General features: G+C 35.0%; 1 protein-coding gene across 1 annotated transcript in view; it reads right to left on the bottom strand.

Annotated features, from left to right (window-relative positions):
• LOC120777048 (protein still life, isoforms C/SIF type 2) overlaps positions 1–25,737 on the bottom strand; it is a 334,899-nt gene that overhangs the window by 69,328 nt on the left and 239,834 nt on the right. The window contains exon 9 of the mRNA XM_040108159.1: positions 14,850–14,964. Within this exon, the coding sequence (XP_039964093.1) occupies positions 14,850–14,964 (115 nt within the window). The remainder of the gene's footprint in view (positions 1–14,849; positions 14,965–25,737) is intronic.

Genomic DNA, 25,737 nt, shown 5'->3' with positions numbered 1-25,737 from the left:
AATCAATTCCTAATATTTCATATAACAGTTATGTGAATTATGGTAAACAGCAGCCATCAGCCGCATCAACTGTAAGCTAAGCGAATCAAAAAAATTCAAATTATAATGCTAAAATCGTAAGTGCGTCAAATCATGTCAAAACTCGAAAAATATTTATTGCCATCACATGTGATGCTGCTCATGATAGAGGTGACATTTGCAACGAGTATCTCAATATGGTATAGAGTTCACATTAATAAAAACTGCTGATGAGTATACATTGAAAAAAGGAGCTAATACTTATATAACTTTTGCCAGATGCATACTTTCGCGCTACGAAAATTAATCGTATTTTAAGTCCCTGAACCCGTTCCCAAATACATTAAATATAAAATTTGTTCAGCGCTTCACATTAATCATCGAGTCTCGATAATCGAAAGTGCTCACAAGCCCATCGCTAATATTTTTATCTGTTCATTGCGCTGACAGCTGCTTTGGGCGCTTAAGCCAGTACAATTCGGTCTTATGTGAGTAATATTGTGTCCTGGCGTTGCATGTGTCGGTTACGTGGCAAAACAAATACTCGCAATAAACAATGCTAAACTGCAGCACTAGAGTAGATAGAGTAGCGTAATGCGTAAATACAAAATTTACATCAAAAATTGCCCACGTTGGCGGTGGCGGCCGAAAGGAAAGCAAATAACGCAATGCAATTGTCGAAATGAAATTGCTGCACAGTGGGTTGAGTTCAAGTAATTATCGGTCAAAATTATTTTTAGTGATACTTTTTGATAGGCTGCTGAGCTGAAGCTGTGCTTTATCATTTTTAGACTCCAAATTATTATATATATTTCATTAGAACTTTTCTCAAGAATTCTTTATACTCGTAAACACCTCTTTGTATTTTTCCTGGCTTCATGATATCTGTAATAATTAAGAGATATGGACATCTTAATTCAACTCAGGTAGAAGGATGCATATCTTTATTTTGTCGGACTTTGAATTGATAAAAATTATTTAACAATTTTATCTGGACTAAATCTCAAGTAGCCTCTCAGTTTTCGAGATATCAAACTGAAATTTTACATACGTCCTTTGCTCTTCAAGGAGCTCCTTATTCGTGGGATCCGCCAACGTCGGACTACTATAGTTTATAACCGGCTGCCATACAAATTGACCAATCGAAATCAAGATAAAAATCTTTTTATACCCTTCTATGGTATAATAAATATACCTTGGAAAGTTATCATAACGGGTGATCAAAGTAGACATACTTTTTCAATAGCATTTTTTTGACAAATCACGCCAGCCAAATTTTGTTCAGCTATGGGGCCCATTTCTGGCTCAACGGGCAATCTGAAGAAAATCCCTCAATCTATATTATCGCATCATTATAACCGGCTATTTGATACCTGAAATTGAAGCTCGTGATCTCGGCGACAAGACGGCACCATTTTCCACACATCGAATTAGTCAAAGATTATTGAGAAAACACTTAGGTGAGCAGATAATTTTACGGTTTGGGTCGGCCGGATTGACCATCAAAATCACACTGTTAGATTTTTCCCTGAGGGGATATGTAAACTCTGAAAGCTCTTTCTGCCTTTGAGCAAAACATCACGCGTGTCATTCGCCAGTTACCAGCCGAAATGCTCGACCGAGTCATCAAAAATTGGATTCAACGGATGGACCATCTTAGAAGTAACCGCGGCCAACATTTCAAAGACATAATCTTCACGAAATAAATGGCACCAAATGTTCTTTAGAATGATAAAAAATTTTAAGTTTCTGTATTTTTTCTTTAAAATAATAGGGGGCCTCGAAATGGATCATAATTTGTGTACTCAGTCAAGAGTTATGTCAATTAATGAACAAATTGTAATAGTTCCAGAAGAGGCAGAATCTGAAAAAAACTAGATACGTGCGTGAAGTGACGTCCGACGAAAAGAACTTTCTTCAACCGTTGGTGCCAGTAACTAGAATTGATACCGATTTTACTCCGTCAAGTACCTATAATATAGGCGATCTTACCTTGTGTAAGATCAGTATAAAATTTATACCTAACGAATATTACCCAATTGTTGAACATAGAATTTATCAAAAACTGGCTTAAAGGTGCATTAATCGGCTACACTCATTCAATGCCACCAATATGTATGCAATTGTAACTTCATATCAATTTTTTAGTACACCCAAAACTACAGTGCACAGGTAGTAGGTGTACTCTTTCGCCCGCAAACTCATTCCCGGGCGTTTCCTGTCATTGAATTTTGATATGTTTTATGCGGCCACGATGTTGCACGCGGGATTTCAGCGTCGACGTAATCAACTCATTATGGCAATGGTCCGCTTTATGCAAAACCGCAGTTTGCAATATTCAACACTTAATTTTCCCGTCCGCTGCGGTGCATTGTGCGAGTGTTTGTGTTTTCGACATCAATGGGGGCCACAGCGACACATTTGCAGCTGCACGTTTGTGTGAGTAGGTGTGCGCGTTGTTTGGAAAGTGGCGCGATTTGCGGCTTTTCATATGCACCTCTGCCGTTGGCACTAACCGAAGCTGATAATTACACTGATGTCTATTGCATTGACATTTATGGCAGAAATGAAAATGAAAATAAAAATCAGCTATTTTATTTTGTGTAATCGTAAAATGCGTATACTCGCGCAGGAGTTATGAAATAGAGTCATGAAAGTGTTAAGCGAATTGGATTTCAGGTAAATAAATTACTTTCTGCTATTTTCAAATGGGAGCTTTTGGGAAAACAAGTCCTTAAATTGTCACATAGCGAGTTTTTTTTTATCATTCTGTCATGACAAGTTATATAAGAAGGCAAAACGATCTTTTTTGAAAATCATTAGCTTCATTTTGATCGGTCAGTTTGTATGGCAGCTATAATGATATAGTGGCTCGACCAGAATATATAATTCGGATATTTTAAAAAATACTATATGCCAAACGTTTTGAAGTTAACTTGTGAGGCGATGGCCACAGTATTTTGTACTCCTTTCTTACCATTAGGTTTAGTATTTTGTATATTTTCCTAATTAAATAATAATAATAATAATAATAATAATAACAATAAAAACAATTACTTGCAAGAACTTATCGTTTATCTATCGGTTAGCTGGTAAATCCTCTGACCTCAAGTCAAGGATTGTCAGGTGGTTGTACACCATGATCGTATGACCGATTATTACAAATAGAACGACGGTTTCAGAGTAAGGCTTCAACTATCGAAACTGCGAAAACCCGCCTGCATCTGCGGGTGGGGTGCCATGCGCACATGTCCGACGATGGCGCTGAAAGTGCTGCTGGATCTCACACCGCTTCACCTAGTAAACGGTCAGGTTGCCAAATACACACTGCTCCAAATGACAGCAAATGGGTTTGGCAGAGGTAAAATAAACTCTTCCCAGCGTGTGAAAGACTTAAGTGGCGAAATACCTCTGGCTCTTCTTTAAAGGGACAGCCTTACCAAAAGTGTCCACTAAGAAAGTTAAGGGTTACCCTCAACAGTAATGCCGAATCGGTCGATTCTGCTCTCGAGCTACTGCTTAAGGATAGTACAATCATATGGTAAGCCGACGACGGCTCGAAAACGTCTAAGGGAATTGGCGCAGGAGTCGCAGGACCACTCACAAAACTCTTCATACCTGAGGGTATATTCCAAGCAGTGGTCTTTGCTATAAGTTGGTGCATAGAACATATAGTTATACTCAGCAACAGTCAAACGATACTAAAAGCGATCTCTGCATACCAGATGAAGCCGCTATTGGTGCAGGAGTGTATAGAACGTCTGAACAGTCTATCAGATCGTAACCAGGTGTACCTTATATGGTTGCCCGGTCACAATGGCAGAGCCGTCAATGAACTGACTGATGAGCTCGCTCGCTCCAACGCATTCATCAACATGGTAGAATCCGAACCGATCATTGTGGTTGGTTCCCTTACCATAAAGAAGCTGCTCCATACGGATAAAGGAGTGTATAGGGAGAGGTATTGGCAATAACTCCATGTCATGCTCCATGCCAAGTTACAAATGTGTGGTTACAACCTTAAAAGGTTTAAATATGTAATCAACCTTCCAAGGGAAAAATACAGGCTACTTGTCGCCTCCTACACTGGCCATTGCAATCTCAAAAATTCCTTACATCATGGCCTTGACTTCTTGTGTGAATTGACGGTTCTGCAACATGGAGCCTGAAACGCCAAAATACCTGCCAATTGACTGTATATCAGTCTGTATGCGTAGGATAAAGGCTCTTGGATTCATGTTTGAAATTTATCAACATGCTGGAGCTAAGTGAGTAGTTGTGACTTAGGAGAGGGCACAACCGACCTTAGGTCGCGGTGCAATCCTCCTCTATTTATCTAGTTTAATCTAATCAGTTTATACGACAGCTATGTGTTATAGTGATATCTTTTTAGCCATTTGTGCAATTGTACAGTTTCTTGACTAAAGAAAAGAGTGAAAATTTTCAGAGCGGTATCTTAAAAAGAACCTCGTTGGCTTATATACAGATAGACGGGCATTTAGAAAGACGGACATGACCAAGCTCACCATGCCGCTCATTTATGTGTGTAGATATATGTGCACTTTATGGAATCTCCAACATTTCCTACTGGGTGGGATTCGTGGCAACGTTAAGATACTATGCGCACGGAATAAAAATGGGATAGAGAGAAAGACCATGCTCCCCTTTTAAGCGAATACACATTTCATAGGCATTATTCGACCAACTAGAACTCGAATTGGATGGTTAACATTACCGTTACAACCATAGATTACAGTTTGAAAATGACATTTGCGAAATCGAACTGCAACCAAGTCTACTTTTTTTCCCATAACCTGACATGAAGATATTGGTATCAAAAATTACACAAATAGTGTCTTCAAAGTGTGTAGTTTTCATCTAAATATAGTTGAAATCGGAATAAAAACTTTCAAGACCCCACATACCTAAAAATATAATGATGACCTAAGTGGCTATTACTGAGTTTTTATCAAAAATATCGGTCAACATATGAAGTGACATAATTATATTAAATAGGCATTTGCTTGTGATAATAATATGCTGTTATGTAAAAGCTGGAAAAAATCGGTACCACAAATTTCCACGGTTTTGATACTGATGGCTGAATTTATATCGTTTATGTCGGTTAATCTGTAAGATACCTTCATAAAATTATGAGAACGTATGTATAGTCTTGGACATAGTCAGATTTGATGCCGAAAATGGTTAAAACGCAGCCAAGATAGGTATGTGCACCCCGGACCCCATATAATGGATATATTTACATTTTGGTCATTTCAGTTGATTTTATGCCGAATATATCAGTTGCTGTCTAAGATAGTGTCATAAAATTAAGAGGACATCTTTAACTGATAATAATGTTTTGAGGTTCTAAATTTGGGCATAGATCCCAGTACCTAATAGGAAGTACCCCCTAGACATCATTTTCATATTTTTTGCAAACTTCGGGTAGCTTTTGCAATGTATTTTTGGTTCATATCATGGATAAGTGATTCTTTGCTGAAAATGTGTGAAATCCACCGCATATATACCATCGATCGGGTATAATTGGTATGCTGTTATCTAATAAATCAGGTGACACATATTTTTTTTAACGAAAATTTTTCTCCAAACATGTTGGATCATGTTTTACATACATCCGGCGAAACATTGGCTCCTCCGAAGCAGTAATTTCCAAAAATGTTTTCGAATATTTTATGTGGTTTATTCAAAGCGTCACTTTAGGGTTATATTCAGCTACAACTTGTATTAATTAGTTACTGACTCGCTCACATAAAACCGCTAATGACACAAAGCACGTCTCAATAGACTCACTCGACGTCGCACATGGCATCGGTTAATCTCAATTTCTACGATTTGTAATATTTCGTTTAATTAGCCGAGATACTTGAAGCGAATATTAGCAAAAACTAATCGCTATAATATTTTGTAGCTCAGCACTTAATTACACATACATAACGACACTTAACCTTGCCAAATGTGTGTATTGACTGCTCATTAATTTATAGTTCGCCCAAATTTTGGCATGCGTTTCGTTGCCGTCTTCGCTTGGCGCTCCTATGAGAACGGCATACTTAAGAAATCGCATGCACAATTAATAGGAATTTCATGAGTTCCACCCACACATACACACAAGTGAACACACACATACACTCAGGACCACGCACACCCATGCATTCCGGTTCAAACACAACACACCCACAAGTCGAAAGCGTGGAACTTATTAATCAATGGCAACTAGAAAACACTTAAGTGACTCGCAAGTAGCAACCCAATTACACACAGTTCGGGCACAAGGGAGCAATAAAAGCTGAGTAACGGTAATTGTGGGACTTAGCAACTCATAACTCGTATGAGTTCGGGGTATAAAAAGTCCATAGTGAATTGTAGCGAACAAGCCCACAAGTGGATGTGTTTGGAATTGTTCAACAGGCGCACGAACATGTGGCGGCACTTGAGGCGGTTTGTATGTGAAAAATACGAGAGAGCACGGAAATACATGTTGTGTGATAAGTTGCTAATAATTTTCAATCGCTACAGACATTATAGCATTTTTCTGGTGATTATTTTGGCGTTGAAAAAATAAGGATTTATAAACGTTTGTAAAAGGAAAATGAATAAAAGTTTGTGTAGCCTTAACATTCGATTCGCTAAATCTTTTCGAGTGGTGAAACGAACAGCAACTGGTATAATTCACATGAACTGGTATAATTCATTTAAACTGGTATAATGTCATTATGTACTATATATAGTTACTATTAACAGTATAGACATTGTAACATTTTAATGATGTATTAACTTACTATCTTAAATTAAATCCAACTGGTTTAAGGAGCAGGCTTGAAACATAGTGATCAGAGAAATTGTGATTCCAAACCAGCTTCCAAGAATGTATGCAACTCGTTTAAGGCAAGGGTTTAAGGCAAGGAACACTTCTGTTTACAAAAAAAGTTTGGACACTCAACCTTAATTATAAATTATCTTTGTTTCTGTAAGTAATATTTTAAAATGTGGTGAGAGATTTTGAATTGGTGTGACACATTTTGTAGAAATAAAAATTAAATTAGACCACTGGATAAGAGGATGATATTTTGTTGTGGTAGAGGAAAATGTGGGTCATTATTGAATTTTCAGCCTCTAACATCTCCATATGATACGCGTAGACAAAGCACAAAAACACAGGTTTTTACTACCTTATCAAATTTGATACGGACTGGACCGTCGAAAAATTATATTTAGCCTAAAACCTTTTTTTAAGTTCGTGTGAAGTTTTATCTTTTTATGTCAATTAGTGCGGGATACCAATGGTTTGTCTGGCGATTTTCACAATGAGAAAAAGTAACAACGAGATCGCTGTATTTTGTGTTTCCAATGGAATCGTGGCCACGGAATCGTTAGAGATATTGCAGAATTGTTTTGGGGAGTCTAGTTTATTACGAACATAAGTATTTGAAACATTCAGTGAAGATTGTGAAGACAACAAAAACTATGCATTTGCGAGTCATCCTACACGTCTGTTAATGACCGTAATATCGAAAAAGTTAAGCAAACAATGCTTGGAAATCCTCGTGCTGGCATCAGAGATATGGCAGAGAATCTCAACACCTTCTATGAAACGCCTCAATACATATTTTGGTTGAAGTAGGATGTCAATGCTTGACTCGTACCAAAATATCTGAATCTTTGTTAAAACTATGTCGATAGAAGTCGTAAAAGATATGTGTGACAACATATCTGACGTTCCTTCATTTATCAAATGCATAATTGCTGGTTACGAGACTTGGGTTCACGAATATGTTGTCAAAACTATTCAGCAATCTTACGAATAGTGGTCCAACACCGAACCGAAACTGAAAAAACACAAACTCGCTGAAGGCTGATAGCTGTCATAACTGAGACCTAAAACATAGAAAGTTGTATTAACAGTTGACATATTTTTGTTGGCTCGGGAGTCTATTTTGCAGGCGGTACAAATATTCGTAATAAAATACAAAAAAAACATTTTTTTTTGGGAGTCCGTGTCAAATTTGATCACATGGTTTATAACCGAAAATGATCTACGCATCCGAATTTTATTTTTAAAGACCAATAAGTTGTTTCTGTATTTCCACAAAATTCTGTTATATTAACGACATTCCACCGTCATTGGCACACTTTATGCTTTGCCTTAAGTTTCATTTCCAAAATAGATTTACTATTGTGGTCAAAAAGTCAGGTGAATTTGTATATAAAATGTAAATTCCTTATTTGTTCTTTCAAATTAATTTCATTCTCTTCAAAGTAATCCCAGTGCATCCCAAACGGACCCAAATCAGGTGAATATGGTGGATCCGGAGCGAAATTAGTCGACTGTTTGACCAAGAAGTAGCGAAGAACTCATACAGTATGACATGGTAAGTTATCGTGATGAGGGAACCAAGAGTTGTTCACTCTTCATTCCAGCCGTTTCAGACGAATAGCTTAACGCAAACAACGCATTACGCTCAAATAACTCAATTAATATTTTTTGTTGACAGTTTGACCCGACAGAAGGAATTGGTAGTCCACCACACCACGGTAATCACCTTACCTTATTAGTAGTAGGTGCGAAGGGACGTGCGTGTTGGGATAGATACCGAGAGTTGAAGAGGGATGCGAGATGAATTTGCAGACAAAAACAAGAAAAAACGTTAACTTCGGCCGCACCGAAGCTAATATACCCTTCACATGTGCATTTCTTTTAGTAACTATGTGTTCAGTTTATATGGAAGCTATATGCTAAAGTAATCCGATCTGAACAATTTTTTCGGAGATTACATTGTTGCCTTAGAAATTAATCTATACCAAATTTCGTGAATATATCTTGTCAAATGCAAAAGTTTTCCATACAAGAACATGATTCCGATCGTTCAGTTTGTATGGCAGCTATATGTTCTAGTGGTCCCATATCGGCGGTTCCGACAAATAAGCAGCTTCTTGAAGAGAAAATGACGTTGGCAAAATTTCAAAACTATATCTTAAAAACTGAGGGACTAGTTCGTATATATACATACAGAAGGAGATGGCTAAATCGACTCAGCTCAACATACTGATCATTTATACATATATATACTTTATAGGGTCTCCGACGCTTTCTTCTGGGTGTTACAAACTTCGTGACAAACTTAATATACCCTGTTCCTGTATAAAGAGAGAGACCGAAATGGGTGAGTACGAAGAACTTGACATGCTGAAAGACAGGGACAATGCTTGAAAATTTTAAGAAAATATGCGGCGACTAGCAGAAAGTATCAAGACCGGAGCATAATCTTGAAGGACCCCCAGAGGTGATCTAGTTACTGTTGCCCAGAACATACTGAAATTATTGAGGCAACACTTCACCAGCCTGCTGAAGGGATGGTGAACCCGATTTCTCAATGGATGACGATGGAGCAGACGTTCCATTGCCCGACCATGAGGAAGTACGAAGAGCAATTACCCGTTTGAAGAACAATAAAGTTGGATTGCCGGCCGAGCTATTCAAATGCGGCGGCGAAGAACTGATAAGGAGCATGCATTAGCTTCTCTGTAGAATATGGTTGGACGAAAGCATATTCAGCAAAAGTATATTGGACATTATATTTGATCTGTCCAATCACAAAAAGGGAGACCCCACAATCTGCGAAAACGTCCCCAACTTCGCATACAAACTTCTACTGAGCATTTTGTGTGAATGTTTAAAGCTCACCGTCAATAAACTGGATCTTATCAGTGTGCCTTCAAGCCTGGAAAATCAACAACCGACCAGATATTCATCATGCGCCAAATCTTGGAAAAAAACCCGAGAGAAGAGGATCGACACATACCACCTCTTCGTCGATTTCAAAGCCGCTTTTATCAGCACGAAAAGGAGCTGCCTCTATGCCGCGATGTCTGAATTTGGTATCCCCGCGAAAGTAATACGACTGTGTCAACTGACGTTGAACAATACCAAAAGCTGCGTCAGGATCGGGAACAACCTCCCCGAGCCCTGTCTACGACTTAGCGGTGTCTACGATAATAAAGAAGAAGAAGTAGGTGCGATTTTTCTGTGTAATTTCATCTATCGACAACCCTAATATTGATTACTCTTAAGAAATAAATTACTCATATGAAAATTCTCGCCCGCTGAAATATGCATTTATTCTATATTTGCCTTGTCATACATATGTGATTATGCATATTGCTTTCATGCCACCAAAAGAGCACCAATGCTTTCTAAATCGATTCATACGCGTTGCAAACAAATTCATTTTATTTGTTTGTTGTTGCATTATTGTTGTTGCATGCAGCTGTTACACTGTATTTCTACTGCAAATGCACGTGGTTTACAATTCCAGCTCAAAGTGTCTGCAACTCTTTATCTTCTCGCAATCTCAGAAATCCGCAAAGAGTTTGTGCTGTGATTGAATGCAGCCACATGTGTTGGGCATACACACACATTTGTCCATATATAAATATAAGTGTATGTATACTATGTGCCACATAATACAATATTATTACTAACGGTGCATTGAGCAACATTGTGAGAGTTATAGTTTGCCTTGTTGCCGCTGCTATTTCGATTGCAATTGTTTAGTGCCTGATTATCTTGTAAGTGTCTATGCGCTGAAGGCAGGCGCTCCCAAACCAACAAAACAAAGAAAAAATGAAAAAAAGCACAAATTTATGAACAGATAAGCAAGTCGGTGGCAAAAGTAAACGGAAATTTTCGCAATGATAAACTATGTTGCTTGTTGCTTAGCTGACAGGCTTCTTGTGAGTGGAGTCCCCAGACTATGATGCGAGTCTCCTCTCCACTCTGGTAAATGCTTTTCTGCTGACATTGGTGAAATTGCAGTTGCAATTGAATTGCGACATTTGTCTCACTTTTACATCGAACCATTATTTTGTATGTTTCTCGGTTGCTCGTTTGTTGTTGTTGTTAAGCGCTTAGTTGCCAGCTGCTTTCATTTGTGTGTGATTGGGAGCAGCATTTATTGTTTGTTAGTTTTTTAGCGGAAATTTCCTTTACTTCCTTGACATTGATGTATTGACTGGTGTGACACCACTTCTATTTATATATATGTACATATATTTATATATATGTATATGTGTATGTATATGGGTGTTTCGTTTCTGTTTTGGAATTCATTTATTACAAGACTATGCTGTAATCAATATCGGAATAGTTGACATTTGAAATTACATGATAAAAGATAGCACCTAAATCCATTTCGGAAGCGAGCTGGGCTACTAGTAATGCAAAAAGTTAAGGTCGAAGGTAAAATATATATCTTTTATGTTCAAAACATTCCAAATTGATTTTAATTATGTTACTCATTCTTATACGACATATTAAGAAAGTATCGTTCTCTAATGGCTCTCGGTATAACACTGATGTTTCCGTGATACTCGCTTTGTCTGTTATAGGTTAGGCAAGCTTTTTCAGGTATTCCCTAAACTGGACCAAAGTTGTAAAAATTATATAGTGGCTCCTAATAGTGCAAATGGTTTCAAGAGAGCCCAATCTGTAAATTGCCCTCAAATCTTTGTTCAGATATATACATTTTCTTGCATAAAGGACGCCAGATTGAAAAAAGTATGGTGCAATTGAACTAGCATGAAGTAAAACCCATACTACTATAAAGAGCTTCTCGGATACATATAATCTCATTCCTAATTTTAATAGGTCCTAAGGTATAAAAACTTTGCGAATTTAAGAAGATGAGGTCAGAATTTATAATTAATTGATGATTTGTGAATTAAGGAAATTATTAATGGATGTTAAAAAGGACTGCAGGTAGGTTCCTCAAGGAAAAACAAGAAAAAACGTTAGCTTCTGCTGCACCGAAGCCAATATACCCTTCACAGGTGCATTTCTTTTAGTAACTATGTGTCTAGGTTGTATGACAGCTGTATGCTATAGTTAATCGACCTCAACAATTTCTTCCGGACCTCAAGCAGTAATCCATGTCAAATTTCGTGAAGATATCACGTCAAATGCAAAAGTTTCCATACAAGAACTTTTTTCCGATCGTTCAGTTTGTATGGCAGCTATATGCTATAGTAAGCCGATCTGAACAACTTCTTCGGAGATTACATTGCTTCCCTAGGAAATAACCTGTGCCAACTTTTGTGAATGTATCTTGTCAAATGCAAAAGTTTTCCATACAAGAACTTGATTCCGATCGTTCAGTTTGTATGGCAGCTATATGTTATAGTGGTCAGATATCGGCAGTTCCGACAAATGAGCAGCCTCTTGTAGAGAAAATGACGTTTGCAAAATTTCAAAACGATATCTTAAAAACTGAGGGACTAGTTCGTATATATACAGACGGATAAATAGACGGACAGTGGACGGACAGACAGACGGACATGGCTAAATCGACTCAGCTCAACATACTGATCATTTATATACTATATATACTTTATAGGGTCTCCGACGCTTCTTTCTGGGTGTGACAAACTTAATATACCCTGTTCAGGGTATACAAATGAGCATGATAGAGGGCGATATTCTGAGGAACTATTTACTAACTTCTATTTTAAGTTTCCTGACTACTGTTGCGTTTTTCAAGCCGAAAACACCAAACTCACTTCAAATGGCATCGAGTCATCTTAACATAAGACTGGTATGAATGGTAGTCCAGATCGGAATCACAGATAACTGCAAAGCTGACGAGCAGGTAAGAAGAAGCACCGTAGCTGCGCTATCAGTGGAATGAAAACGGATTGGTGCTCTGGTCTCGTCGTGTGTTCTTCAAGGGATAGTTGGGCTTGGCGAGAGCTTGGTCAGCTGTACAAGAAGCAAAGGTCTCTTGCGTTCTTGGACCAGAGAGATCTTGAGATAATGCAGTAAGGCTATCGTTGCCCTAGTTGTGCTGGTTCTAACCTGTCATTGCTATATCAGCGTCCAAGCTGTAAGTTTGACAATTAACCGGATACTAGTTGTGGAAGTTATTTGGGAGAAGATGAAGTGGAAACATTTCCATATTTACTTTTTCAGTGGTCGTCTTTCAGAGTTCTGCTTATGGGAGCTCAAAGTTTCAGTTATCCCACTGAGCTGGTGGGAATAGAAATTAGGCTACTAATCAGATTTGTATTGGTCGCAAGGGGCTTTGTCGAATTTCGAGATCGGATATAGAAGTCCGGTTTTATAACTTCACAAAAGACTACGTCTAGGTGTTCAAGTTTGTTGCTCATTATGGGAAAAAGCCATCGAATATAACTTAGCTCAACTAAGTGCATGCTATTTTTACAAACTGAACAGTGTATATTAAGTTTGTCACAAAATTTGTAACACCCAAATGGAAACGGAGGTTCTATAAAATATATATACAAATGAGCAGCGTGACGCGCTGAGTCAATTTAGCCGTGTCCGTCCTTTTGTTCGTTCGTCTGTTTATACAAGAACTAGTCCTTCAGTTTTTGAGATATCAAACTGAGATTTTGTCTTCTCCTCATCAAGGAGCTGCTCATTTGTTGGAACGGGCAATAAAGGACTACACTATAGCATTAGCTACCATACAAACTGAACGATCGGCATAAAGTGCTTATGTGGTGAACTTTTTCAGTTGAGAAGATATTGTCACCAAATTTTTCTTAGGTAATTGTCTAAGGCAACGGTGCAATCTCCGATTAAATTGTGCAGATCGAGTCAATATGGTATTTTGCTGCCATACAAAGTGACCGGTCAAAGTTCTTGTAAGGCATATTTTGTATTTGTGCAGGGTATTATATCCTCGGTGAAATTGAAGTTTAAGTTTTTGCTTGTATCTTCTGTAATTAAGTTAGGATTAGCTCGGATTTAGACTAAATTCCGGACATTATTTAACGTAGTTTTAGATATTTTTATTGGAAAATGGCTTGGATTGCTCAACTAACTTCCATTTAATTTATCATAAATTATACTAAAAAAGAAATAGTCGGAGTCATATTCCTATTGGAAATACACCATATACATATGTATATTGTATTTCTATGGCTACATATCGTCACCTAAAATGCATAACAACGTATCATCAGATCTAAATTGAGTTTTTATTGCTTACGATTCACTGCATCAATTTACACATATGTAGTATAAAATTTTCAGCTTCAGTTCTCAGATATAACCAATATATAACCATTTTATAACCAATATATAGCCATTCTATAACCAATATATAACCATTTTATAACCAATATATAACCATTTTATAACCAATATATAGCCATTCTATAACCAATATATAGCCATTCTATAACAAATATATAGCCATTCTATAACCAATATATAACCATTTTATACCCAATATATAACCATTTTATAACCAATATATAGCCATTTTATAACCAATATATAGCCATTCTATAACCAATATATAACCATTCTATATAACCAATATATAGCCATTCTATAACTAATATATAACCATTTTATAACCAATATATAACCATTTTATAACCAATATATAGCCATTCTATAACCATTTTATAACCAATATGTAACCATTCTATAACCATTAAATAACCATTTTATACCAAAACTCAAATTTAATATTATATCGTTTTTCCTTCGCCTGTAAACTTATGAAAAGTGATGTTACGTTATTTTGCTTTTTAGGTGACGATATATGGGAAGCACAAAATCAACAGCTTCATACGGAACTGTCAATAAATAAATTCTATGTCAACGTGGAAGACAGAATACATTTGTAGCACGCCAGCTGGCAGCAAGGAAAAGGCGCACCACGCTCTTGCTAACAATTACCCACATATACATATATACATATTAAAGGAAATATATGTTTGTATGAATATGCATATGTCCTATAACTATATGGGCGCAGCTGGTGTCTTTTTGAACTTACCGCATCATCATGCATAGTGATTGCTCCTCTTGCAGCACACTCTCCAAATACATCATATCCAAGTCGGATACAATTGCAGCGTTGATCACCATTATTTCGTCTCCCTTGATAATACCTGAAACGAAAATGCATAAAAATATGAATACAATTGAAGTATACTACAACGAATGAAAGGAAATCAGTATGGAAATGTAACACAAACCCACACAAACACACACACATACATGAACATGAATACACAATAGTAGAGAATAGAATTGAATAGAATGGCTTGGAATAAACTGCATTGTGTTTGCAGCCAAGTAGAAGAGGACAGTTTGACAGGCAGTGGAGTACATACCAAAAGGTAGCTGCTGTCAGCGTGTGAGTAAAAATTATGACACGAGCAATGAAATTCAATAACAAAAAAATCAAACTAAGCAATACTTCCGCTTGCGCGTGTGTGTGTGCTTGTATATACATACATATGTAAAATATTTATGGTTGTAGTGATTTCGTCTTGATACGCATTGTCTGCCAAAGAATATCCTTTCATATGTAGAACAGCGCAAGGCTCATAAATGTTTGTAGATGTGTACGTATGTGTGTGTGCATATTTGAATTCCACTTGTTCTATGCGGCATTGTATTACGACACTGTTACTATTGCACACGCACACACACATACATATGTATACATATATGTTCGCACACATGCGCCGCTGATAAGAGAGACTCAGCGCCTGGCAGAACATCTTGTAAGTGGTTGCACACAGCGGGAAGACAAAGAAAGGCAAACGCCTTAAACAGCTTACTATTGCTACAACGCTTTGTTATTGCTATTGCTGTTGTTGCTATTCAAACGGAAATGCAAAGAAGCATGAAAAGGTGTAAAATTTGTATTGTATTGCATTCGATATGCTTGTGTACGGGTGTGTGTATGCGCGTGTACATGGTGTAACCAGCCGGATAATGGAAATACAAAGCCAAACTGAGGCTTTCTTGTACTTTTATTGCATTGCTATTGTAAAGTGTTTGTTGTATGTTTGCATAGTTTTTGAATTGCGTTTAAGCGGAACTTTAAATTGCTTTTTAAACACTAAAGTTCTTCAGATAATGCAATGTGATATTGGTGCGAACTTTAGTTACAAAAATTTAATTGCAAATTTTAAAATATTTTTGCGAGAATAATTCCGTTAGTTTGGGAAAAAAAGTCGTGCTATACACCGGCGTATAATTTCGTGGAGACAATGTTAGTAAAGTTATTATTTTTATTATTATTACTCGTATGTGCTGCTGCCAACTTTAAGCCGGATCCACGAGGTCACATCCTATTTGAACCAAGATATTCAAAACAAACAATTAAATATAACGGGTGATCCAAGAAGAGGTATTTATTTTTAATTGCCTCTTTTTTTAACTTATGGTCAACATAATCTTTCTGAGCGTACTATTCGTAACACCATCATCCATCTTGAGACACGGCATTTATTACTGGATTATGTTCAACGAAATAGACCACGTTTCAGAACGCCGTGAAAAAAATATAGCAGCAAGTTCGAGGAGAGTCAATTCGGCGCCGTTCGCAGCAACTCGAACTGACGTTTGGAACGACTTGTCGTATTTAACGTCGAGATCTTAAGCTTAAAGCATGACAAATGCTGTGGAAGAACTGAAGCCGTCCGACTTCTTCAAAAGTTCGAAGAAGATCCCACGTTTTCTAGCCAAATTTTATTCACCGATGAGGCTCTTTGCTGGCTTAATGCGTATATAAACAAACATAATTGACCCCACCAAAGTCGTATGATATCACCAGTCGCCAGTCAGCAAAGATTTATTGAAAATTGGGTTCAAAAAATGGACCATCTGAAATGTAGTCGCGGCCAACAATTAAGAGATAATTTTCAAAAAATTATTGCCGAAGCATGTTTTTTTTAATGATAATAAAAATTCCAAATTAAATTTGAAGTTTCTGTGTATTTTGCTTTAGAAAAGTTACTATTTTGTAAATTTTTTTACTGATTTGTGTATAATGTATTTATCAGCCAAATATAAAAATATCTACTTATTTCGAATCGAGTTCCTCGGTGATTTTTGCATTTTTGGTTTGCTTCTGTAATTTTTACTTTAGTTTGGTAGTTTATCTTGGTTGGAGCACATAAAAAAGTCACATAAAATACTAATAATTTCCGAGTAGCAGAGGTGTATGTCTAGAAAAATTAAAGACTAGAGCGTTTTTGTAAACTTGGCATAAATTTGCAATGCTAGAAAGGAGAAAAGGAGAAATCCTTGAAGAATTATAAAGAAGATTGAACCAGTTTCTAGTTTTGTGATTGCCAGTATCAACGGCGAAATCCACATATTCACCGAGGACATACGCGGAAGATAGCTTCAAACTAAATCACTCCAATACGGTCTTTCAGGCCGAAATTATAGGCATAATAGAAAGTCCAGATGGGATTTTCTCAAACTAGCAAGTTCATAAACCTTTTAGCAGACAAAGAAGCAACAATTAATGTTATCCGCAGCAGAAGGAATTCAATTCATCTAAGTTGCTCCTGTCCAGGAAGCAAGGAATCCTAAAGAAACATCCCAGCACAAGACATACTTTAAAGTATTTTTGGGGTTGTGTTGATGGTAAACAGACCTAAAAGCTTCTACCTCCAGGCTAAAGGGAACTTAGCAACATTGTAGAAGTTATCACAGGGTTCTTGTCTTTAAAAGCACACCTTCAGAAAATTGGAAAAGTAGATAAAAGTGAATGTATACCTTGAGCGGAGGATGGTGAGGTGCTGGAACATTATCTTTGCGAATGCTCAGCTCTCATACAGCTGAGAAGGCACATACTCCACTGCTATCAATGCACCAACTGAAGAGACATTGGGAAGCTGGGGTCAAAAAAGATCAGGTGTTTTCCTAAATCTACTGAATTGCAGGCCTTAATTTGGTTGACCTAACCAACCAAAGCGTTTTCATAATAAGTTGCGGAATCAGTATATAACATTGAACTCATACTTCATAATTTTATTGAAATTTAAGAATTGAATTTTTTTTACGATTTTAATCATCCAATTTGATGGACTAAAGGGCTTCATTGAATACATTTTTCAAACAGGTGGCAACGCTGAGAAAACAGGGCATGTTCATAAGTGTACTTAAAAAATAAAACTATATCATGTTAATAACATGTGGAAAAATAAGTTCTGATACTAGAGCGAATATAGGGGCTGAAGGTCTTCGATTTGAAGGAAAATTTAATTTGCTGTATGTACATATGTACATTAGGGTGATTCAAAAAAATTTTTTTTTTTTTTTTTCAATTGGTACTCGCAAAAATAGGTTCCTAGACACCTCTAAGAAAGCCTCTCCAAATATGAGTTTTTAATTGTAACGGGAAGGTCCTCCGCCTAACGGTTTTCTATTTTTTCTTATTATCAGATAGAAAAATTTATATCTCGCTTCCAACTACTTGAAAAAATATCTTGTTAATTAGGTTTTGTAGGAAATTGAATGCTCTAAAATATGGTCTCTTATGATTTTTTCGTAAACCCAACCGTTTAAGAGATATTAACGGTTGAAATTTGACTATTTTTAGAAAAATTCTTTAATTCTTTAAGATCAATAACAGCAGTTGTTTGTTTGGGTTTAGTCAAAAACTTTCGAAAAAAAATTATAATAAACAATTTATAGTGAAAAAATTATAGAAAAATAATTATAGCAAACAGCAGCAACTTTACTGCCAAAAATTATAGCAGAAATTTAATAAGAAAAAGTTATCGTAAGCATTCCTTAACAAAAATTTCATGAGAAACATTTTATGACAAAAATTTTGCAGAAAAAAATTTATAGCAACAATTTTATAGCGACAACTTTGTCGTAAAAATTATAGCAGAAATATAATTAGAAAAAAATTTAGTAAATATTCATTAATAGAAATTGATTTTGAAATTTATAGCAAACATTTTGTAGAAACAAAAATTATAACAAAAAATTTATAGCAAACATTTTATAGCAAAAAATTTATAGCAAAAATTTTATAGCAAAAACTTTATATCAAAAATTATTTTATAGAAAAAATTTTACTTTTTTAAGAAACCACTTTATAGCGACAATTTCATCGTCAAAAATTGCAGCACAAATTTAATAAAAAAAAATTTTAGTGAACATTCATTAATAAAAATTGCCTGTGAAATTTATAACAAAAATTGTTTAGAAAAAAAATATAGCAAAAATGTATAGCAAATATTTTATAGCAAAGAATGTATTGCAAAACATACATAAGTTGATTTTAAAGGTCTGTACTGCATGCATATCCATATACATACATACTTAGGCATTTTTAACAAAATTTAACGTAACTTAATACCAAAAATGGCAAAAAATTTATAAAACTGTCAGTTGATGAATAGGCTTGCGGATTGGCTTACAATGTAAGAACAAAAGGAATTATTGTGTAACTATTTTCGTACTATTACATTTATTTCTCTTAAAGGATTATTATATAATTGTATGTCACCAATCCACATCAGAGGAGAAGTAAGATATTTTTCCTGCATTATGTGATAATTTATTTTACAATAAACTTCATAGAAAATTAAATTTATTAAGACGATTGCGTGTTTGCTTGCAATACTGTGTCAAAAGCAAGCTTTTGGCTGCATGTTTTGTAACCAAACATACTATATTTGTTCAACTATGGCTGTCAACTGTGCATATATGCTTTTGGTTACCGTTATCTATGCAAATGTATTTACGCAAAAATAAATATAGAAATCTCTGTATGTGCGTTATTGCATTGAATTTTACAGTATCCGGCTTCAATGCATTGTTTTTGCCTTTTTTATTAAATTTTTTTCTTGTTTTTTGTTATATTTTCATAGCTGAATAGTTTGTCTTTTGAGTGATTCGGCAACGAGCACTTTTCTGACACACATAAATACACTTGAGTGATTTGTAAGCAGCGCCACTAGAGAAACTGCATTCATTCAAACACGCCTTTCATGCTCTAAGAGGCTTAGCTGTTGCTTGCAAATGAATTTACATTATTTTTAAAGGCATGCCGGTATGCTGCGCACACACACACAGACGCACGCATGTCATTTACATGTTTGTGCATGTATTGCTGTGTGTGAGTAAATATTTTTTAATACTTAAATCCCACAAAGTATGCGCGCGTGTGTGTGTGCAGATTTGCGGTGCGCGCTGTGCTTTTGTCGGCGAAAGCGAAACAACAACAAAAGCAAAATATAAGAAAAGTATAAAGAACAAACACGAGACAGGATGTCAAATAAAAATCTTGAAATTTAATGTGGAAAGTGAAAATTGCTTTCGTCAACTCTTGCAGCCGCTCAACGTTTGTCACCGCTTCGCTCGCGTGTTTGTTTTATATTTGCTGATTTTTTTGCGTTCTTCTCTCCGCGCAACTTCACTTTGGTACTGCATTCGCTCGCACCTGCTTTACAGCTACTTCAGTTGTGTGGCATTTAAATTTAGGGTGCATATTTAAAATTTTGACGACTCGTCAAAAAGGAAGCCAAACAGTCTCTACCAGGTGTTTGTATGCATGTGTGTGTTTATATATACATATGTGTGTATGTTTATGTATGTGTATGGAGTTGAAGTATGATGAAAAAACGTTTGACATACCAAAAGATGTTCATTTTATGAGAACACGAAGGTACAAAGTAAAGCAAGCAAACGCAGCTAAATACTCTCTCACATGTATAACGGCACATAAAAGAGCTTGTATAAACATACATACTATGGGTGAGCATAAAACTGTCTGTCATCTGTGAAAACACTTAGGTTTAAGTGCAATACTTTCATCTACATATGTTTATATAAGAAGCATTCTACTTTTATGTAGTGCTTATGGGTCGGTTCTCTCTTCGTACCCTCTCTAAAATTGACAATATGTCAAATTTTATGAAAGCCATTCTTTTACGGTTACTTGTATGATTAACATGTGTTGACGTATGTTAGCAAGCAGCCTCAGGAGAGCTGTTATTTTCTGTTTTTTTTTTTTTTGCTATACTCTCGCCTTAAATGACAAGCATGATTTGTAGTAATTGATAAAAGAAAGATAAAACATAGCTTTAGGAGCAGCGAAGCGAAATTTACCGTATAAAAGGAATTTCTAATTGGCAAAAATTTGTGTGGACTGAATATCATTTCATTAGAAATATTTTTTATACGAAAAAATTGATGAGAAAATTATTTTATAGCAAAGCATTTGTAGCAAAAATGTTGTAGGAAAAACTTATGGAAAATATTTTATAGCACAAATGTTATTGGAAAAAAATTTGTACATTTTATAGCAAAGTATTTGTAGCAAAAATGTTGTAGAAAAAAAATTACGGCAAATATTTTATAGCACATATGTCGTTATAACAAAATTTGTAGAAAAAAATTTTGTCGCAAACAAATTATAGCAAACATTTTATATGAAAAATTTTATAGAGGACAAATTATTGCAGATATTAAAAAAAGTATATAACATCAAATTTATCGTAAAGAAAAATTGTAGCAAACATTTTATAGGAAAAAATTATAGTAGAAAAATTATTGCAAACATTTTTGTGAAACAATTTCATACCAACAATGATATATATGTGTATGTATGTATATCCTAATATTTTATACGGGAACTTTTATAGCGAAAATTTCATAGAAAAACATGGATATTAATAGTTAAAGGTTTTGTTTTAAAAATTTTTTAAATAAATATTTGAATGAATATTTTTTATGGGGTTACCTTGTGTTTAAAAATTACTCTATAGTTATTAATTAAAATAAAGTGAACTAATGGTACTATCTTGAAAGCTGTCATGCGACTTAAAAGAATGTAATAGAGTTGCCACTTATTTATATAAATATAATGTGATTTTTATAAATTTAGCTTCTACAGAAGTATTTAATTTGGTTTGCTATATAAAATAAAAAATATGAAAAAAAAATATGAAAGTTAAAAACTAAGAAAATATAAGAATTATAGGTAAATTACATTTAAAGCTAATGAAAAAGATTGAAATAAGAAAATGCGAACACTTAGATATTTTAAAAATCTAAAACTGTGCATTTATTCCTTTTTCTGTTCTCTGCATGAATTTCAATTTTATCTTTACTTTTTAAAGTTAAATTACACTAAAAATAAATAAAAAAAATTCTCTTGTATTTCTTCCGCAAAAACAAGAAGTGTTGCCACACTACTGCATGGTAGCACAGCAGGAAGCCATATAGCATTGTTTTACAGCAGCCATAATGCGTCAGCTGCTCTCCATGCCACTCAATACTGCTGAACTCAGCACTGATCCGCGCTTTACAGCCCTCGAATCCTTCACACCACTTCACAGCGCACACTTCACTTCACTGCATACGCTTCATTTTTCGGTTCACAAGTGCAACCACTCAGCATGTTTGTATATTTGCGGGTTTTCAGGTATGACATTACTGTCACAATGGCCTGTATTCCGTGTCATTTACATATGTATACCGGTATGTATGTACATATATAAAACAAATCTTCATCATGTTAATAGCATTTGGATAAGTAAGTTGTGATACTACAGCGAATGGTATTAAAGTGGTGTAGAGCTTTTATTTGAAGGAGAATTTAAATTTTACAATTTAGAAATTTGTTTTTTTTTTTTTGAGAATTTAAAACTTTCATATTTAACGAGTGAAAAAGTAAAAGGATTTCAATATTTTTTATATAAGTTTAAATTTTTTTATCTTAGCAATGATTATTATAATTTTTTGTTTTTTTAATTTTCCTAAATTAGCATTTTAATATACATACATATGTACATATGTAATTTTTAAGTTGAAAATTGTTTTCATTATTTTTTCTTTTTCACTTGTGGTAGTTCATTTCAAGGAGAACCAAAGTTTCTAATATTAAAAAGTAAATGAGTAAAGAGATTGTATCATAAATATTTCATATCATATCACAGAAAAAATTTTGTTCTAACCAGAAATTTTCAAAAACAAATTAAAACAAACATTTTATTGAAAATAAATTATAACGAAAAAATTATAGGAAAAAATTTATAGAAAAAACATTTATAGCAAGCAAATTATCCCAAAAAATTATAAAAATAGATTTTATAGCATTTTACTTTAGAAAATGATCATAAGTCAACTTTTATAGCAAAAAAATTCTAACAAATTTATTTGCCTTCTTCAGTGATAATATATAAGTCACTTTAATTTAAATGAAAGGTACTTAATTTATGGGAGAAAAATTATAAAAAACACCATTTTATAAGAACATTTTCATCATAATAGCAACTTTATAGTTACACTTTTATAGTAAAAACTTTATGGAAACCAGTAAGAAAGGTCTAAGTTCGGGTATAACTTGACACTTCATACACTTGCGACATGCAAGGATTAAACCAGTAACACCTTTAGGTACATAATACTTGTTAGTTAAATGAGGCCTATGGCAAGCTTTCATTTCAAACACAAAGATAACTCACATATCGACCGTTATACAAGTAGGTGGTGCAAAGTTCGACAATATTTTTGTTTGGTATATAGGGGCTAAGCGAAGTATTGACCCGGTTCAACCCATGCTGGATACACAGAAATACTATTATCAGGAAAGGTTTATCTCCTAACTTGAATTACATATCTTATATATTGACCGATATTTTCGGTAAAAAGTCGACTATAGGTACTGGAGTCCAAATATGTGGTACCTAAGGGCTAGAACAGTCTTTGTTCGATTTGGACAATTTTTGGTCATAAGGTAGCAAATTTATAGCAAATATTTTAAAAAATTTATAGCAAATATTTTATAGGAAAAAAATTATAGCAAAAAAAATTTTAAGAAACATTTTTATAACAAATTTATCGCCAAAAATTATAGCAAACATTTTATAGGGAAAAAATCTGTTAAATTACTTTGCATTTGTAAAAATAAAAGTTCGAAAACTTTATATGAAAATCACCTAAAAGTTTTCTAAGTTAACTATAATATATTCCTTTATAATATACAATCTATTTATTTAAATTGTATTACATTTAATTTTCTCACGAAATATTTGGGTCACTGCTATTTGATAGCTGGGTTGGATTTCTCGTACATCAACTTGAACATTTTCGACATTTTATGCTGCATGGAGATATAATAAAGTGTGCACTTCGCGCAATTTTTAATTTTTTCCGTTAGCAACAAAGATTCGTAAGAAATATGCACATGTGCGTGTGTGTGTGTGGCAAGCGTTCCACTTGTTCAACAGTGCGTATGAGTTCCCATAAATTGTTCATAAGCAAGGCTGTCTCAGGCACATTGTGGTCACGTGATATACACATAAAGTAGTACATCATACGCAGCAGTGATTTTTGCAGCTTCTTCGTGGCGGTGGAAGTAGCACAAAGACACCCACACACGCATGTGCAAACATATACACGCACATACATTCGCGTACATCGTCGTCTCAATTGTGGCTATCAACTTGCCACCTTTAAACTTCAGCTGTCACACTTTCAACCTCAGCACAGTGCAGCTCACCGGTGCGTATAAGTAACCGGCGATGCTTTTTATGCTGGGCGCACCTACTTCCTGCGGCTGACAACGTTGCCACTTAAGCGACTACAATAAAGTAGTGTTTTTTCCAGCTTTGCATTGTATGTAAATGCATATATTTATTCATCATTCTTTCTCGCCGTTGCTTTTTGTTTCAACAAATATTTCATACCTTATTTAAATGTAAGTGTGTGTGTGAGTGTGTGTGTGTGTGTGCCCACATGCTACTTAGTCTGCGTCTTAACTCCGCTTAGTTGTCGCTTGCCATCCGGCGTAGCGTGTGAAAGTATCTGTAGTGACACCGTTGGCGGCGCCTGAGGTGCCAACTGGAGATTTTCATTTGAATAATCGTCTTAGTGCTATGCAGGCAGCGGCGTGGCATTTGCATTCGTAAGCGGGTGGGCAGCAGGTGAGTGCAGTGGCACGGCGGCGACAATGATGAAAAACGGCACTCAGAATATTCTGAAGCACGAGTTCATACATTGTCTGTTTAAATACTTCTGTTTATACGTGAATATGTATGCATGTGTGTGTGAGTACTTTAAGTGGTGTCGTCAAGGCTTTAAAAGTTACGCTCTACAACGAAGTTTTTATTGCAAGAAATTAGGGTTGAAAACATTAAAAAAATTTATTTATTTCAATAAGAAACAAAATACTTCAGTTTTAAGAGGATCAATTTTAGAAATTAAAGACATTTTGGAAGATGCACATGTATATCAATTTTTGATTATCATGGTAAAAGAATTTTATATTCATTTTAGGAGTTGAAGTTATGTCAGAAAGTTACAGTAAGAGAGGCTTTTTCGAATTCTTTGGATTATTTTCAAATTTTCTTCAAGACATTTATATTACACAATCACAAGTTGAGTAGAAAAGTAAGTAGAGTAGATACCGATTTTTTTTCCGAAAAAATGTTTGTCATCATTTTTTAGCAATAACTGCCATACCATCTCAATATATTTTTTCAAAACATTTATTTTTTGATAACAGCGCATATTTTTTTCTATAAAATGTGTGCTATAATTTTTTTTACCATAAAATATTTGCTATAATTTTTTAGCGATAACTTCCATACCATCTCAGCATATTTTTATTTTTTAACAGCGCATATTTTTTCTATAAAATGTGTGATATATTTTGTTCCTATAAAATATTTGCTATAATTTTGTTGCGATAGAAGCTATACATCTCAAAATATTTTTTCGAAACATTCGCAGTTTTGATAACAGCGCATAGGAATAAAGAGGTTTGGAGCAGGTGTTTTGGTGTGTACTTGTACTTCAGTTATTGTACGTATAGATGAAGGCTAAGTTTCTTATATGCAAGTGAATTTCGAATTGTTTCACTGTTGATGATTAATTGTATTCTGAGTCTCATA

Source organism: Bactrocera tryoni, chromosome 5 (genome assembly GCF_016617805.1).
Source record: "Bactrocera tryoni isolate S06 chromosome 5, CSIRO_BtryS06_freeze2, whole genome shotgun sequence".
NCBI classification, from domain to species: Eukaryota; Metazoa; Arthropoda; class Insecta; order Diptera; family Tephritidae; genus Bactrocera; species Bactrocera tryoni.
Note: the sequence above shows the minus strand (reverse complement) of the source record. Positions and strands in the feature narration are given on the sequence as shown.